This window comes from Alexandromys fortis, unplaced genomic scaffold (assembly GCF_014885135.2).
Source record: "Alexandromys fortis isolate MF-2015 unplaced genomic scaffold, M_Fortis_MF-2015_v1.1 scaffold_57, whole genome shotgun sequence".
In the NCBI taxonomy this organism is placed as follows: domain Eukaryota; kingdom Metazoa; phylum Chordata; class Mammalia; order Rodentia; family Cricetidae; genus Alexandromys; species Alexandromys fortis.
The window spans coordinates 9,740,080-9,755,859 of NW_026067941.1; the positions used below are offsets into that span (position 1 = coordinate 9,740,080).

At 38.0% G+C, this 15,780-nt stretch overlaps 2 protein-coding genes across 2 annotated transcripts in view; both read right to left on the reverse strand.

The window, feature by feature from the left end:
* The window catches only part of LOC126505189 (cationic trypsin-3-like), a 5,213-nt gene extending 1,604 nt beyond the window's left edge, over positions 1-3,609 (reverse strand). The window contains exons 1-3 of the mRNA XM_050147969.1: positions 3,570-3,609; positions 2,105-2,267; positions 576-833 (exon numbers count right to left, since the gene is read on the reverse strand). Of these exons, the coding sequence (XP_050003926.1) occupies positions 576-833; positions 2,105-2,267; positions 3,570-3,609 (461 nt within the window). The remainder of the gene's footprint in view (positions 1-575; positions 834-2,104; positions 2,268-3,569) is intronic.
* Positions 3,610-9,753: 6,144 nt separating this feature from the next.
* Positions 9,754-15,517, reverse strand: LOC126505185 (trypsin V-A-like). Its single transcript, XM_050147965.1, has 5 exons — positions 15,409-15,517; positions 12,830-12,992; positions 11,426-11,670; positions 10,496-10,641; positions 9,754-9,970 (listed from the first exon to the last, which is right to left on the reverse strand). The coding sequence occupies exons 1-5, from the start codon at positions 15,443-15,445 to the stop codon at positions 9,821-9,823; spliced, it is 741 nt and encodes a 246-aa protein (XP_050003922.1). The 5' UTR covers positions 15,446-15,517; the 3' UTR covers positions 9,754-9,820.
* Between the last annotated feature and the right edge of the window lie 263 nt (positions 15,518-15,780).

Here is a 15,780-nt window from a genome sequence, read left to right on the forward strand (position 1 = left end):
CCCTTGCCATTGACCTTGGCTTCTCATCAGTCCTCATTGTTCGCCATGATCAGAGAGTCCGGTTTTATCCCATGCTGTTTCAGTCACAGTCCAGCTGGCTTTGGTGAGCTCCCAATAGATCAGCCCCACTGTCTCAGTGGGTGGGTGCACCCCCCGTGGTCCTGACATCCTTGCTCATGTTCTCCCTCCATCTGCTTCTCATTGGGACCTTGGGAGCTCAGTCCAATAGTTCTAACCAACAAGTTTTTTCTTTGACACAAATGTTAGTGGTGACAGATTTGAAGTCCAGAGACATTTTTTTAAAGCTGCCTTCTCCAGGCTGACCTGAATCTTGTAATGTTATATTCATCCCAGTATTTAAGGCTATGATTATCACCAATCATACTTAAATTCATTGACATCTTTCTAATAATTAAATTTTGTTTTATACTTTGAATAACATATTCCAAGATTGCATGTGTTCAAAATTATCTTCAGGGAGACATACTTTCAATCCGAATTTGGACCAGGTGACTACCTTCATGCCTTCCATGTCTGGGGATGCTCATATTTGGGACCTATGTCTTAGGTAACACTTACATCCAATGCTAACTGTGTCACCCCAGCTGGACACAAGGCAGTCAATACCCACAGATGGACAGGATCTTGGCAGAGAGACAGTGGACACTTGCGAGTTGATGGTGGCTGGTGAGTTCAGTTTAATCAGCATGATGTCATTATCGGTAGTGTCATTGCTGTACTTGGGGTGGGAGATGATCTTGGCTGCATTAATGATTTGCTCACCACCCTCGACATCATGAAGGTTGAATTCTCCCAGACGGACCTGTAGTTGGCTATATTTATAAGGATTAACAGTTTTCCAAGAATCCTTCTTGGAGTTCTTTCCACTCCTCCAACTTTTAATTATGAACATAAACACAAACACCATCTTATTCAAGAATTCAGCTCATTTCACTTTAGGTAGCACTGGTTACTCTTATCCTTGTCATACTTAGTTCTTTATATGTCACTGCTACTGAAGAACTAGAGACCACCATTGATATGGGATCCCCCTCTGTATGCTGTGAATATGTTTCATTGCCCATATATATTGGTTAATGAATAAAGCTGTTTTGGTCAGTGGCTTAACAGAATAGAACAAGGCAGGAATTCCAAGCAGATAGAGGAGGAGTCAAGGAGATGCCATGTAGCTGCAGGAGGAGACAGATGCCCGGGAACTTTACCAGTAAACCACAAGCCTTGTGGTAAAATATAAAATAATAGAAATGGGTTAATTTAAGATATAAGAGCTAGCCAATAAGAAGCATGAGCTAATAGGCCAACCAGTGTTATAATAATACAGTTTCTGTGTAATTATTTTGGGTCTGGGCAGTTGGGAAACAAACTAGTAGCCTTCCATCAACACACTATCTCAGTAAAGTTCGAGGCAGAAGAGAGAGGAAAGTGCCCACTACAAAACAGTTGGAGGTGAAATAGGATTGGAGATGATTGGATGGATTGAATGGAGAAGACTGAATAGCAATCAAACTTAATATTTCTCTTCTGGTTGCAATCACAAAGTTTAATAGGGAAGTGAGAGGAGTCAGGGACAGAAAATATTTAGAGCACAGAACAAATTCTCCTTTCTCATGTTATAATAGAAATATTGTACATTTTATTACTCCATATGACATTTTTATAATCACAGTTGAGGTAATATTATTGAGATTATATATACATATATATTCATGTTTTTAAACTACTGCATTATTTAGAAAAACATTTGTAAAAATCCAAGGGCAATTATTACTACTAATACATCTAACTTCTGATTTTTCCCTTTTGAATCCATCAAGTAGGCTGAAAGAAATGGCTCAGTACGTAAAGGTGCTTGCTGTTAAGCCTGATGAACTAAGTTTTATTCCTGGGACCTTCATGGCAGAAGGAAAAAAAAAAACTCTCAAACTTGTTCACTGACCTCCACATGCGCCTCCCCCAAAGTAAATGATAAACATAAAAATCATTTTACTCATTAAATATAAGTCTGCCTTTTTCTTGTTTATTCTTTTGTAGGGCTAAGGGAAAAATTACCTTAGGTTTAGGAGCGTGAATATTGGATACTTACGGCTTATAACAGTGAGCAGCAGTCAGTACCCACTGATCACTGATGAGAGAGCCCCCACACAAGTGGTAGCCAGCATTCAGGGATACCTGATAGGGGACAGAGTTTTTCTCACACATGTAGCCTCCGATAATCTTGTCGACACTATCATTAGCAGGGATATCAGCTGTTAGGGGAGAGGCAGAAACTCTGTCATGGAATTCCACTCATGAAATCAAGGCAAAGTAACCACATATGAGGTGACCGCACTTATCACCATCAAATCAGAAAATGTGAGACTTCAGGCAGGTAGTTGTTTGTTCTCTAGTTTGTATTTTATTTCAATGTAGATATTTTTGTAACTTATTATGTTGTGCCTTTTATATAAACCTTTTTATAGAAAGAAACATTTACCTTTAGGTACGTGTATTTCTATTTCATAATCCTTGTATTTTTGCATATACATTTTTACACACACATAAGGGCATTCACATTTAGCAGAGACCCAAAAAACAAATGACTTGCAACCACTATTTAGTATATAAATATTGTTTTAAATATAGAAGCAGACTCTGCATCCATACAAATAAATAAAACCCTGTGTAGTAACTTGTTGGTTGTATATGTTTATGGTGATTATAGAAGTACTGGTGTGCTAAGATTTAATCTGTGACATGTGCATTCTTTGCCATGTCAGGTCCCTTGTCCTTGGTAAGCAACCAGCTGTTCAGTCTTCAGGAAACTCAGACTCACATGGTCACAGCCTCTGCAGTGAACACAGATTAATTTTAACAATCAACTGTTCTTAGAGATAAGGGCTAACACTTTTATGTGGACTATTGTTTCCTTGTCTTCTCTAATTTAGAGCGTGTTGTGGTATTCCCCTCCGCATTCTGTGAATACGTTTTATTACCATTTGTTAATAAAGAAGCTGCTTTGGCCTACGGCAGGGCAGAATATAGGTAGGCAGTAAAACTAAAGTGAATGCAGGGAGAAAGAAGGTGGAGTCAGGCAGATGCCATGTAGCCACTGAAGGAGAAAGATGCCAGAACATTATCAGTAACCCACAGCCTCATGGTGATCCATAGATTAATAGAAATGGGTTAATTTAAGATATAAGAGCTAGCTAGGAATACACCTAAGCCATTGGTCAAACAATGTTGTAATTAATATAGTTTCTGTGTGATTATTTGGGTCTGGGCAGCTGAAAAATGAAAGTGCAGTCTCCATGTACAAGAGAGTCTACCTGGATGCTCAGTACACATTCTGCTTCTCTATGTCTCATACACTGGACCCTTAGTCTCCATTAACTCTGATATAAACTTAGTCTTTTATAAACACAGATGCTACCTGCCTACTAATTTCCTTACATACCAAATGTCTTGCTTTCAGGCCTTTTATTCTATAACCATTGTTTGTTTCTAAACACAAAGAACACAGTTACGTGCAATATGTATCTCAGCTGATGCTTTTCTTCTGAATGACTCACCAGTAGCTCCAATGAAAACCAGAAAGACGAAGGTCTTCATGGTTGCTCACTAGTTCTGCACTGGACCCCCAGGGCAAGAGATAAAAAAAAAAAGATTTCACTGTAAAGAAAAAAAAAAAAAAAGAAAGAGAGAGAGAGAGAGAGAGAGAGAGAGAGAGAGAGAGAGAGAGAGAGAGATTTTAGTTTGTGAATGATGAAAGATAATGCAGGACCACTTGTAAGTATTTCCCAATTTTCTAGAAGGACATAGAAATGGAAGTTGCAAACCTGGTGGGAACTGGTCATTGCAAAAGGAAATAAGTTCTACTAAGTTCACAGTAGAAAGATGCGTGTTTCTGGATTCCCAGATAAAAATATAAGATTTTTGTTGCAAGCTTTTGCCCAAAGGACCATATTAAACCCTGTACCCTTGGTATGTAGCTGATAGTTGTTTCACAATGATGTACTTTGTTAGTTTTCTAGGCACAGCAAACAACTAAATGCTGATTCATTCTTTATAAGAAGACTTGGGATAGTTCTGATCCTTTATATTTATGCTGATTTTTCACGATTGGGGGATTGCATTTGAGATCACCCTGGAATAGACAGCAAGTTCAATGCCAGTCTAAGCACTTGTCCAGTGTTTGGTTCCTGAGTGCTGGGATTACAGCTGTGTGTCACCAGGGGTGTGTGTGACGTCACTTATAACAACACCCCCACTTTGTCTGAACAGTTTTCTCTGAAGAAATCACTTGATAAAACATCCTGTGGTTTGGTTTTAATTGTCTCTTGTTACTAGATGGCAAAAAGCATAGGTCAGCCTTGGTCCAAACTTTGAAGAAAGTTTTTCCACTTTACAAAACAGCACTGTTGCTTCTCCATGCAGCGTTGAGGATAATAATTATTATGAACATATTATGTCAAGACTTTCAAGTTGTTCTTATTATCCCTTTATAAATGTATTTAAATCTTTGCTTCAGCTTTAAAAAATGACATAATTTGTCAATAATAGGACTTTAAACCATAAACCTTGCCTTTATTTCCTTTTGAAGAGATTGAAAATAAATAAATTGGAATGAGTTCTATTTGTTTAGAGTTGTACTCTCTCAGTGACCAACCCTTTTAGTTATTAGAGTAGTACTGCCTGGAGTACACAGTACCTGGCCATTTCTTGTTATTCTGAAGCAGTTCAGAGCACAAGAATATGAGCAGCATTGTTAGTGACTGTGGAGAGGCAACCCCCCGATATGCAACTGTATTTCCTATTCCTAGGGCAGCGACAAAGGGTTGCTTAGTCAAGGCACATAGATGTAGACCAGGTTCAAATATTTTAAAAACAGGATTTTCAGACATCAAAATGTCAAAAAAAAATATAGTGGTCATTTTGTACTTTGAAGGTCCACAAACAGTGTATATTGTACAAAACAGAACACACATTGTTCACTTTGCATGTGTTAAACCCATGTACCCTAAATTCCCTAAATCTTTGCATAATATTTTAATAAATAAAATAAAAAATAATAAAATTGAGACACCAGATATGCATGTATCTGATCATAGATATGTTGAAGAATTCTGCAATATTATACTTGTTTATAAATTTATTATTTAAAGGATTTCACATGAAAAGATGTTTTGATGAACACTGACTACACTGATACTTAATTTCTTGGGCCTGAAAAGATGGATCAGCACTTAAGAGCACTTGCTGCTCTTGCAGAGGACCCAGGTTTGGTTCCCAGACAATACACAGGTCTTGTCAAGCCTCGGAGAGCATCAAAAACACAGATCATGCAAGGCATACATACAAGCTAATATTTATTTATATGTGTTAAGTAAAAATAAAATGTCTTCTAAAGTTAAAATTTATTTCCTAAGTAGTTACAGACCTGAAAAAAAATCAGGAATCTTGATAAAACAGAAAATCAATAATGTCCTCTTTACAAGGTTTAAGTAGCCCTACGTGATTTAAAAATAAATAACAGCCTGTAAATCAGAAATGTAAAAAATGCATTTCAAAGTTTGTATAACTAGGGTAAACTTGAATGAGTACATTCTCTAATATTGTTGGCTTAATAAAGAAATGTAGCTGTGTTAGATCAATATATTTAATGTGGTAGGGCTCTTATTTTAAAAAATGGCCTTAAAATACCTGCATAGCATGAAGGCCTCAGCAAAAGAGACGGATAAGAAGGGAAGACTCTCTCCCTAGCAGACTTCTTGGCAGAGGAGGGCAGTCAGACTGGTGGAGGAGGGCCTATGTTCCCACACCACTCAGCGGGACTGGACGGAGTTGTGTCAACAATTCGTGGCTATAACGACGACAGTGAATATTAGGTACCTCCACGACCTAATCCTTCCCGGTGCTCCCTGAAACTGCTCCAGAGCCCAGTGTCAACTGTCGCCATCTTCCCAAATGCCACCCTACACCCTGTTTGCCTGGGAAACCTGCCCTCTGATGACAGACAATCCCATTAAGGAATTGTTTAGATGATTAGATGTCAGATATACGCTTACCACGTTAACCCAGCAATCAAGACCGGTTGAAAGGTGTTGGTTATGCTGAGTTTGAGGACCTGGATTCCCTGCTCAGTGCCCCTAGTCTCAATGAAGAGTCTCTAGGTAACAGGAGAATTCTAGTGGACGTTGCTAAGCAAACGCTTGGAAATGAGAGCCGTGAAATCAATATTCCACCAGACACAGACTAGATTGCCAATCTCATCTTTCCACAAACAGCTTTGATGCTGCCCTGCCCATGAGAAGTGATCAATTTGGAGACCAGCAAGTCTCGAAACCCCTAAGATTCAGACCACGGTGGGTATGATGGGGTATAGTGATTGTCCATGTCTGAATATGGATCCGTAGGATGACCGTGGGCAGCGGAGGCTACGACAGATGTAAAAACGTCATACTTTCTTTTGTTTTTGCTTTTTTTTCCCCTCCTGTGTGACTTCTGTTTGAAATTTGTTTACACAGACTCCAGGATAGGCAATGGTAGGCATGTGGTAGCAGTAGGGGTGCCGTTGAAATGGGGACTAGAGAGAAAAGGGGACCTCTGATGATGAGTGTGACAGACAGGAGATACGTCTGGAGTTCCAGCGATAGTGTCTTGTGGATTATGGGCATAATGAGCTGTAAATTGTATCTCTATTTACCTTGGGTTTGAAACAATTTATATATCATAAAGCAAAACTCAGGGCATAGACCATTAGGTAAGAATTGCAAAATGGAAATAAAACAACCACTTAGGACGTTTCATGGAGGATTTTATTTTTAAAATTTATTTAATAAGCATTAGAATCAGAAAAGCAAGTAAAATAGGTGGATAATGACCACCTAGGTTTATTTAATGCCTCAGATTTTCAACGAAAAGTTCAAGAAGAGATAAATTTAAGAAGTATACACAGAATACATATTCAAAAATTAAATCCTCTATATTTCAACTTTTTTAGTAACTTGAAGATACGGAACTATGTTAAATAATTAGATGATGTGATCTCATAATAGGAAAGCAAAAATGAAATACAAAGTAAGAGCTTAAACAAGCCATAAAAGATTAAAGCACTATGAAAGAACATGTATATTTATTATTAGTAGTATTATTATCATTATTTTAGGTATATTTATTTGTGCAGGGATATTTCGTTTGTGTTTTAATAGATAAAGCTTGCCTGAAGATTAGAGAGTAAAACCACCACACTGGTCAGTTTTATAGGCAAAGGTAACACACACCTTTAATCCCAATAGTCACACTAGTTTGCCATAGAAACCATGTGATAGTGGTGCACGCTTTTAATCCCAGTCCTAGAGAGGAATATAAAATGAGAGGAAACAGCTCTCAGGCACAGTCTCATTTTGAGATTCCTCAAGGCAGGGTCACCATTTCAGACTGAGGTAGAGGTAAGAGCCAGTGGTTGGCTGTTTTGCTTTTCTGACCTTCAGGTTGAACCACTGATATCCATCTCTGGGTTTTTATTAATTGTCCTACATATATGTTTTTCCCCGTGTAAAGCTCCATATGTAAGGGTGCCCATGGTGGTCAGAAGAGTGTATTAAATCTCCCGGGGCTAGAGTTGTGAGTGCTAGGACTTCAATGGTCTTGGCTGTGGAACTCCTCATCTACTTCCATCATTTACTGGATAAAGGTTCTATGATTACAGGGTAATCACCAATCTTACTGCAGCAGACGGCCATTTCAGGCATCCTCTCACTATTTCTAGGAGTCTTGGCTGGGGTCATCCTTATGAATTCCCGGGGGTTTTCCTGCCAGCAGGTTTCTCATTAACCCTGAAATGCTTTCCCATAAAGAGTTCTCTTTCTTTACTCCCCATCTCCGTTCTGACCCTAACCAGCCTTCTGCACCCAGTATGCCCAACCCATTCCCTCTAGTTCCCTCTCCCAACCCCCCTGCCCGTTCCCCCAGTTTACCCAAGAGATGTCTTCTATTTCCCCTTCCTGGGGAAATTCATGCATTCTTCTCTGAGTCCTCCTTCTTATCAAACCTCTCCAGGGCTGTGGATTTTAGGTTGGTTATCATATAATTTACTCCTAATATCCACTTAAGCGTGAGCACATGCTATGTTTGTCTTTCTAGGTTTGGGTTACCTCACCTGGATTTTTTTTTATAGTTCCATCCATTTGCCTGCAAATTTCATGAGGTCATTGTTTTTTTATAACTGAGTTTATATTTTTTCGAGATTTGCCCTCTGTCAAATGGAGAGTTGGTGAAGATCTTTTACCAATCTGTAGGCTACCATTTGTTTTATTGTTGGTATACTTTGCTTATATAAGCGCCTCAGTTTCAGGAGGTCCGATTTATTAATTGTCAGTCTCAGTGTCTGTGATACTTGTGTTATATTCAGGAAGCAGCCTCCTGAGCCAATGTATTCAAGGCTAGTTTCACTTTCTCTTCTATCATGTTCAGTGTAAATAGATTTATATTGAGGTCTTTGATCTGCTGGGACTTGGGTTATGTGCAGGGTGATAGATAAGAATCTATTTACATTCTTCTCCCTACTGACATCCACTTATGCCAACACTATTTGTTGAAGATGCTTTCTTTTTTCCTTTGTATAATTTTGACTTTTTTTTTTGACAAAAATGAGGTCTTCATAGGTGTGTGGATTAATGTCATGGTCTTAAATTCTATTCCATTGTTCTGTGCATCTGATTTTATGCCAATACCAAGCTGCTTTTTATTTTTGTTTTTCTATATGATGTTGAGTATTGTTCTTTTGAAGTCTGTGAAGAACTGTGCTGGAATTTTGATGAGGATGATGTTGAATCTGTAGATTGCTTTTGGTAAGGTTACTATTTTTACTATATTAATCCTACCTATCCATGAGCATGGAAGATCCTTCCATTTTCTGATATCTTCTTCAAAGACTTCAAATTCTTGTCAGACAGGTCTTTCTCTTGTTTGATTAATATTACACAATTTGTTTTATATTATTTTTAGCTTTTGTTAAGGGTGTTATTTCTCTGATTTCATTCTCATCCTGTTTATCATTTGAATATAGGAAGGCCACTGATTTTTTTTTTTGGTTACTCTTGCAACCTACCACATTGCTGAAGGTGTTTATCAGCTGTAGGAGCACTGTAGTAGAATTTTGGGGGTCATTTATGTATGCTATCATATCATCTGCCAATAGTGGAAGTTTGACTTCTTCCTTTCCAATTTGAATCCCCTTAGTCTTCTTTTGTTGTCTTATTGCTCTAGCTAGAATTTGAGTACTATAGTGAATAAATATAGAGACAGTGGGCAGCTTTGTCTTGTTCCTGATTTCAGTGGAACAGCTTTGATTTTCTCTTCATTCAATCTGACATTGACTATTGGCTTCCTGCGTATTGCTTTTATTATTATTTATTTTTAAGTATGTTACCCATATTCCCAATCTCTCTGACACCTTCATCATAAAGTGGTTTTGGATTTTATTAAAAGCTTTCTCAAAGTCTAATGAGATGATCATGTGTTTAGTTTTTCCTTTCAGTTTGATTGTATGCTGGATTACAATGGCAGATTTTCATATGGTTACCCATTACTGCATCTCTGGGATGAAGCCTACTTGATCATGGTGGATGATTGTTTTTGATGTGTTCTTGGATTCTATTTGTCAATATTTTATCGAGTACTTTTGTTCACCTTTTCCAGACTTCTCACTTTAACATCAAGCTTCAAAAGGTTAAAGCAAAGAAAAAGGTTTTATTTCCACATAGATTGTAGAGACAGAAGAAAGGTCACCAGGGTGTGACACCTGAAAATATAAAGGCACTTAGTTTTCAGAAATGGTTTGATGAATCCAGTTCAGGTAGTTGCAGACTTTGGTGTAGACACCAGGTTTCCCTTTCTGAGCACAGCCATCACCCCAGGAAACAACACCCTGGAGTTTTCCATCGCAGACCACAGGGCCACCAGAGTCCATCTGGGAAACAATGATAAGATATTTAAACTTGGTTATACACTGAGGAAGAATGGGATTCAAAATTTTCTTCCATGATCCTGGGATTATTTTTGTAGGCTACTCATCCTCCACAAAACACTCACTATCCTTAAAAATCCAGTTTCCAATCTATTCAGTATCCCTGTTTACATTACTCTGTGCATTTTTGTGTCCTCACCTCTTCTGAAATCATTGTATGGAAGGGTGCAGAATGTTGAGGGCTGTAGAGATCTAATATAACACCTAAGCTCTGTCTCTTTCATAAGGACTTCATCCCACAATACAAGGCTGCTTGTGTTTAAAAAGCATCAGCTCTTTGGCTTTTTACCCATCCCATAATATTCATCATCACACTGCAAAGGGAAAACCAGCATATGTTTTCTCAAAGTCTCTCTTCACCTCCCAGATTGAGAGCCAGGCACAGATTTACTATTTTGTTTCCTAGGGGAAATATGATAGGTAAGGGAGGCAGACCACTGTGATAGAGATAGACAACAAGAATCTTACCTGGCATGAATCTTTTCCACCTTCCAGGAAGCCAAGACAGAACATGTTGCTAGTGATTCTATGTGGGTAGGCCTTATGACAAACCGAGTCTGACAGGACAGGGGCATCCAGACACTGAAGAAGTGAAGGAATCTCAGCTGCAGATTCTAAGGGTGAAGTTGAATTATTTATACTGACTCAATATTTATTTCCTATTTTCTATTGCTTTTCATGAGATAGAGTGTCTTTCACTTGTTTTCAAAGCTTCTTCTGGTTCTAAGGGAACCAGGCATGAATATGGTGTGCAAAAACATGCATACATAAAACATAGAAAATAAAAATCTAAAAACAAAGTATAATGTAGAAAAGTTTTTTTTTTGGTTTGGTTTTCTAAATAGCTTTATTTATCAGTTTAACTCTTTCTCTGACTTTAATATCAGTGACCACTGCTCTCAAGTGCAGAGGCTTCAGTCAGCATGGAGTCCGATGGCCTCTGTTCCAGATACTTCCTCTATTTATAGTTCTTAACTCATCAGTTGCTGTGGGAGGTCCTTCTGTCAATGTATTGCATTTCTTGGTTAATGAGTAAAGTAACTGTCTTGGTTTGTGATAGGGCAAAAGAACAGAGAAAGGCAGGGAAAACTAAACAGAATGCTGGGTAAAAAAAAAGGCCAAGTCAGGGAGATGCCATGGAGCCACCACCAGAGATAGATGTGCTGAAGCTTTGCTGGTAGGCCACGACCTCGTGGCGATGCACAGATTAATGGAAATTGGTTAAATTAAGATGTAAGAGTTAGCCAATAAAAAAGTAGAGCTAATGGGCCAAACAGTAATTTAAATAATATAGTGTCTGTGTGATTATTTCTGTGTGTAATCATTATTATGGTCACTAAGGCACTATTCATTTCCAGTACTCACACTTACTACTTTATATATCACAGAGACACTTGCCTGTCAGAAGGCCCCAGCCAGACACAAGGCATTCCATATCAGCTGATGGACAGCATTCTGGCAGAGGGATAGTAGATACTTGAGAGTTTAGGGTTGCTGGTGATTTCAGCTTAATCAGCATGATGTCATTGTCAACACTCCGTATACTATAATCAGGATGGGGGATGATCTTAGCTGCATCAATGAACTGCTCACCACCTTCAAGTTTATGAATGTTGTGTTCCCCAAGACGCACCTGTATATTGCTGGATTTAAAGATTACAAGTTTTAGTATCCTTGTTCAGCGCATGTTTAGGTAGTCATGCTGGTGGGAATTTGTGGGTATATTTTTGAACAAGGATGACACCAATAGGAAGGCTAAGGTACTGGGGAAAGGCCCTGAGGCCTCAACCCTACACACAGAACTTTAGGTAACTGCTACTGAGGGACAAGCCCATGAATTTGTTAACCAATATCAAATGATCAACCTTGAAAACATTATAGCAACATACTATGCATATAAATATAAAAAAACATACAAGTAACTTTATAGAGACCAAGCAAGTTATATATACACACATATGTAAGAGCAGTTAATGATAAAAAGAGGACATGAGTTTGAAAGAAACTAAGGAGGGATATATGGGAGGAAGATATGAAGGAAGAAAATGGAATGGAAGATCGTGCAATTATATACCATAATATCAAAGAAAAGAAACAATTTAATAAGTTTAAGTATCCAACATGAATACCCTTTCCTTTCTCCAACACCCTCAGTCATGAGAATAAACATAGCTCTCTATTTAAGCACTGAATCACTGAAGTAAGCACACACAACTAATCATGGCATGGGATACGGAATTCTTTAGTAAGAGTCACTGCTTGCAGAGACATGTAGACCACCATCATCTTATAATTGGGAAGCATAGGAATAGAAACCAAGCATATCTTACAGAGTATTTCCATGTGGAAAGAATATTGGTAAATATTAACTCTCTACTTGTTAGAATCCCCAAGGCAACAGTAAGAGAAATAGAAATAAATATAGGGACTAGATCAAATTATTATTTGTCTTGTGGCAGTGGAAGTATCATGTCCTTTTTTTTAACATGGTGTGTAGTCTTGTTCTGATTGATCTGTAATATTAGGCTTAGATTGGTTAACTCTTCTAAGGATCTATCATTAACCATCCTCCTCTCTCTTTTGCACTGTAATTTAGGAAGACAGCAATGAACTGTAAGGGTCTACACCTATGTTACAGCTTTCATAATAAATTAATACCATACCTAATAAAACTGTGGGGTGATCAATGAGTCTCAGAGAATCTATCAAGCATAAATCTGTTTTTTTTTTCTAAATTGAACTTGGTAGGCCTTTAGGATAAAGTGATTTTAGAGCATAAGGATGTAAATATTGGCTACTTACGGAGAATAACAGTGCGCAGCAGACAGCACCCACTGGTCAGTGATGAGAGATCCCCCACATATGTGAGATCCATCATTCAGTGACACTTGGTAGGGGACAGAATGCTTCTGACAAGTGTAGCCCCCAACGATCCTCTCATCATTCTCCTCAGTGAGGAAGGAAGCTGTGGGAGAAAAGCGAGGAGTTCTCTGTTACATGGCCCTATCATATTATTTCATGCACCAAGAAGCCTTATTTCAGACTAAGGTCAAAAGAGATGACAATGCTCTCCAGCATCACACAGTCAAGGCATAGCCATGTTATGGTTAACTTTTCTTGATGACTTGATTGGATTTGGAACCACCTGGAAAACACACCTCTGTGTCTTTGTGAGGTTATTACTGTGGGGGTTTTACTGCAGAAGGAAGACTCACTCTAATCATGAGTGGCACCATTCTGTGAGGTAGGGAGACTGAACCAAAGGGGGAAGGGAGAAAGCCTGATGAGCACCAGTGATATCTCTCTGCTTCCAGACTGTCAGTATCATAGAGCCCACTGCCTTAACCCTCCCACCGTGACCATTATGAATCATCTCCAGCACAGCTTTCCAAGGCTGACCATACCCTCTTCAACATGAGCCAAAACAATATTTCTTTCCTTATGCGGTTCCTGTCTGGTTGTTTCACAACAGTGAGTAAAGTGGCTAATATAACTGGGTTTATGTAATCTTTATGATTATTCATTTCTCTGCACCGTGAGCATGGACCCTACTTATATAGTGATGAATAAGAAAGTACTATTGAAATATACTTTGTTTGATTAATTTTTCATTATGACATATACACAACTACATACTCCATTCATAAACACATACATTGTAACTCATATACATACCTACCAACTTAGTTCAGAGGCTCTTTAGAAAACAAATGTTCTATCACCACCACTTACAATTTAACCATTTAAATCTGTCACCTCATCAATTTTCATGCAAATATGTAGAAAGATTTGCAATATGGGTTGGAGAGGTGACTTAGTAGGCATAATTTGCTGTGCAGGCCAGGGACCTGAGTTCAGTTTTCTAGCATCCTCATGAAAGTCTAGCATAGTGACAGGCTCTATAGCCCCAGTCCTGGATTGGAGGGAGAGCAACTGCAGACAGAGACATTAATTAGAATCCACTGGTCAGACAGTTAGCTTAAAATAGAAACTATTAAGTTCAGTGAGAGACCTTGTCCCAAAAATGTAAGGTAGAGGATGAGAGAAAGATATACAAAGTTGATGTCTGACCTTCACATTCACAGATGAGTACACCAGCACGTGGGCATGCATACACACACACACACCACCACCACCACCACCACCACCACCACCACCACCAACAACAACAACAACAACAACAACAACAACAACCGAAACCTTCTGGGAGTTTTCTGGGTGTATGCTTGTGGAAGTTGATGAAATGTTAAAATGGAAAATCTACCTACATAAGTTAATAATAAAAAAAACCCTTAAAAGCTATTGGAGAATATTCCATCCTACAGAAAAATGACAACTTTGATTTTGTATTTAATCAACTTCTTTCTTGGAGTTGACAATTAATTACCATACCACTTGTCAGTTTATGAGTTCTAGAATATGAGATCTAGACTAACATGTCTACAGTGAGTTTCAGAACAGTATGATCAAACTACAAGTGAAATTTTTATGTCAATGAAACAAAACCCTCTTGTCTACAAACACAAGAACACAAGTGAAAGATAAAAGTCTATTTGAATCTATTTTTATTATTGTCTGACTATCCTACATCAAACAAGTTAGTCAGCATTTTCATATTTCCCCAATATCTATTGAGATTTCTTACAGCCTTATATGTGTTTTATTCAAAAAAATTTGTTCTTTATTCAATTCTTCAAATATTGTTAGGAAAGAAACTTCTAGAAAAGTATACAAATGCATTACATATAGAAAAGTATTAAATTTTAATAATACAATTTTAGTAGCATTAAAAAATAATTTAGTAGTATTAAAACACTCATTTTTATCACAACTGCTTGACTTGTGAGTTTATATTAGAAAATTTTCATTTAAAAAGTGTCTGAAAACACAGTCCGAGATTTTTATCAATGAGAATAAAATGTTTGCATCTGTTGGGATTTCCTGGGTAAATAAGTACAGCTTCATGTTCAGGGGACTTAGGCTTTGGTGATCATGGTCCCATTAAGTAGTACAGATTACTTTCACTCTGAATTCTTGGAAGTCAATGGAAGCGTGTGTGTGTGTGTGTGTGTGTGTGTGTGTGTGTGTGTGTGTATACTATACTTTCTCTTCAGTTCTAAATTTCTGGAAACTACATGGAAGTTCAAAACACCTTCTGATTCTTTATGAGACGACCTTTGAGAATCAGTTCTTGATACTATGAATTTCCACTATCAAGTGAGATTTAATCTCTAATAAGCATAGGCACTATACACTCATGTCTCTACTTTTTGAATTTTTGTTGTCAGCCCTTATATTCAATGAACGTTGTTGTTTTTCCCAGAACAAATTACAAACTTACAATTCTGACTCTTGTAGATTCATTAATTTGAAAGACTCACCAACAGTTCCGAGTAGAACAAAGAAGAAAATCTTCATGGTTGCTCACTGGGTCAGGACCAGGCAATAAGACGGACGTTTTTCTCATGAGTACTTATACCTTCATGCCTGTCAACGACACTGTGGTCTCAGGTGCCAAAAAATGATTTCACTGGAAACTCACAAATCTAAATTTAGAATCCTATTCTGTGACAGGTGGAACATAACTCAAGACTTAATTAACTTTACCCCAGAAAGTTGTGGGAATGGAAGTGGAAAACCCACCTGGTTGGAACTAGTCTTCCTAAAAGGAAAATGTATTGGTATGAGGTCACACGTAACAGCTAAAACTTTCCAGATTCTCAACCAAATATGTTGATAACTGATTTGCTGAC

Coding starts and splice junctions, on each gene's coding strand:
- LOC126505185 (XM_050147965.1), bottom strand. CDS start 15,445: ATGAAGATTTTCTTCTTTGTTCTACTCGGAACTGTTG. Junction 12,993..15,408: donor TGTTCTACTCGGAACTGTTG/GTGAGTCTTTCA, acceptor TTTCTCCCACAG/CTTCCTTCCTCACTGAGGAG. Junction 11,671..12,829: donor GCTGCGCACTGTTATTCTCC/GTAAGTAGCCAA, acceptor CTTTAAATCCAG/CAATATACAGGTGCGTCTTG.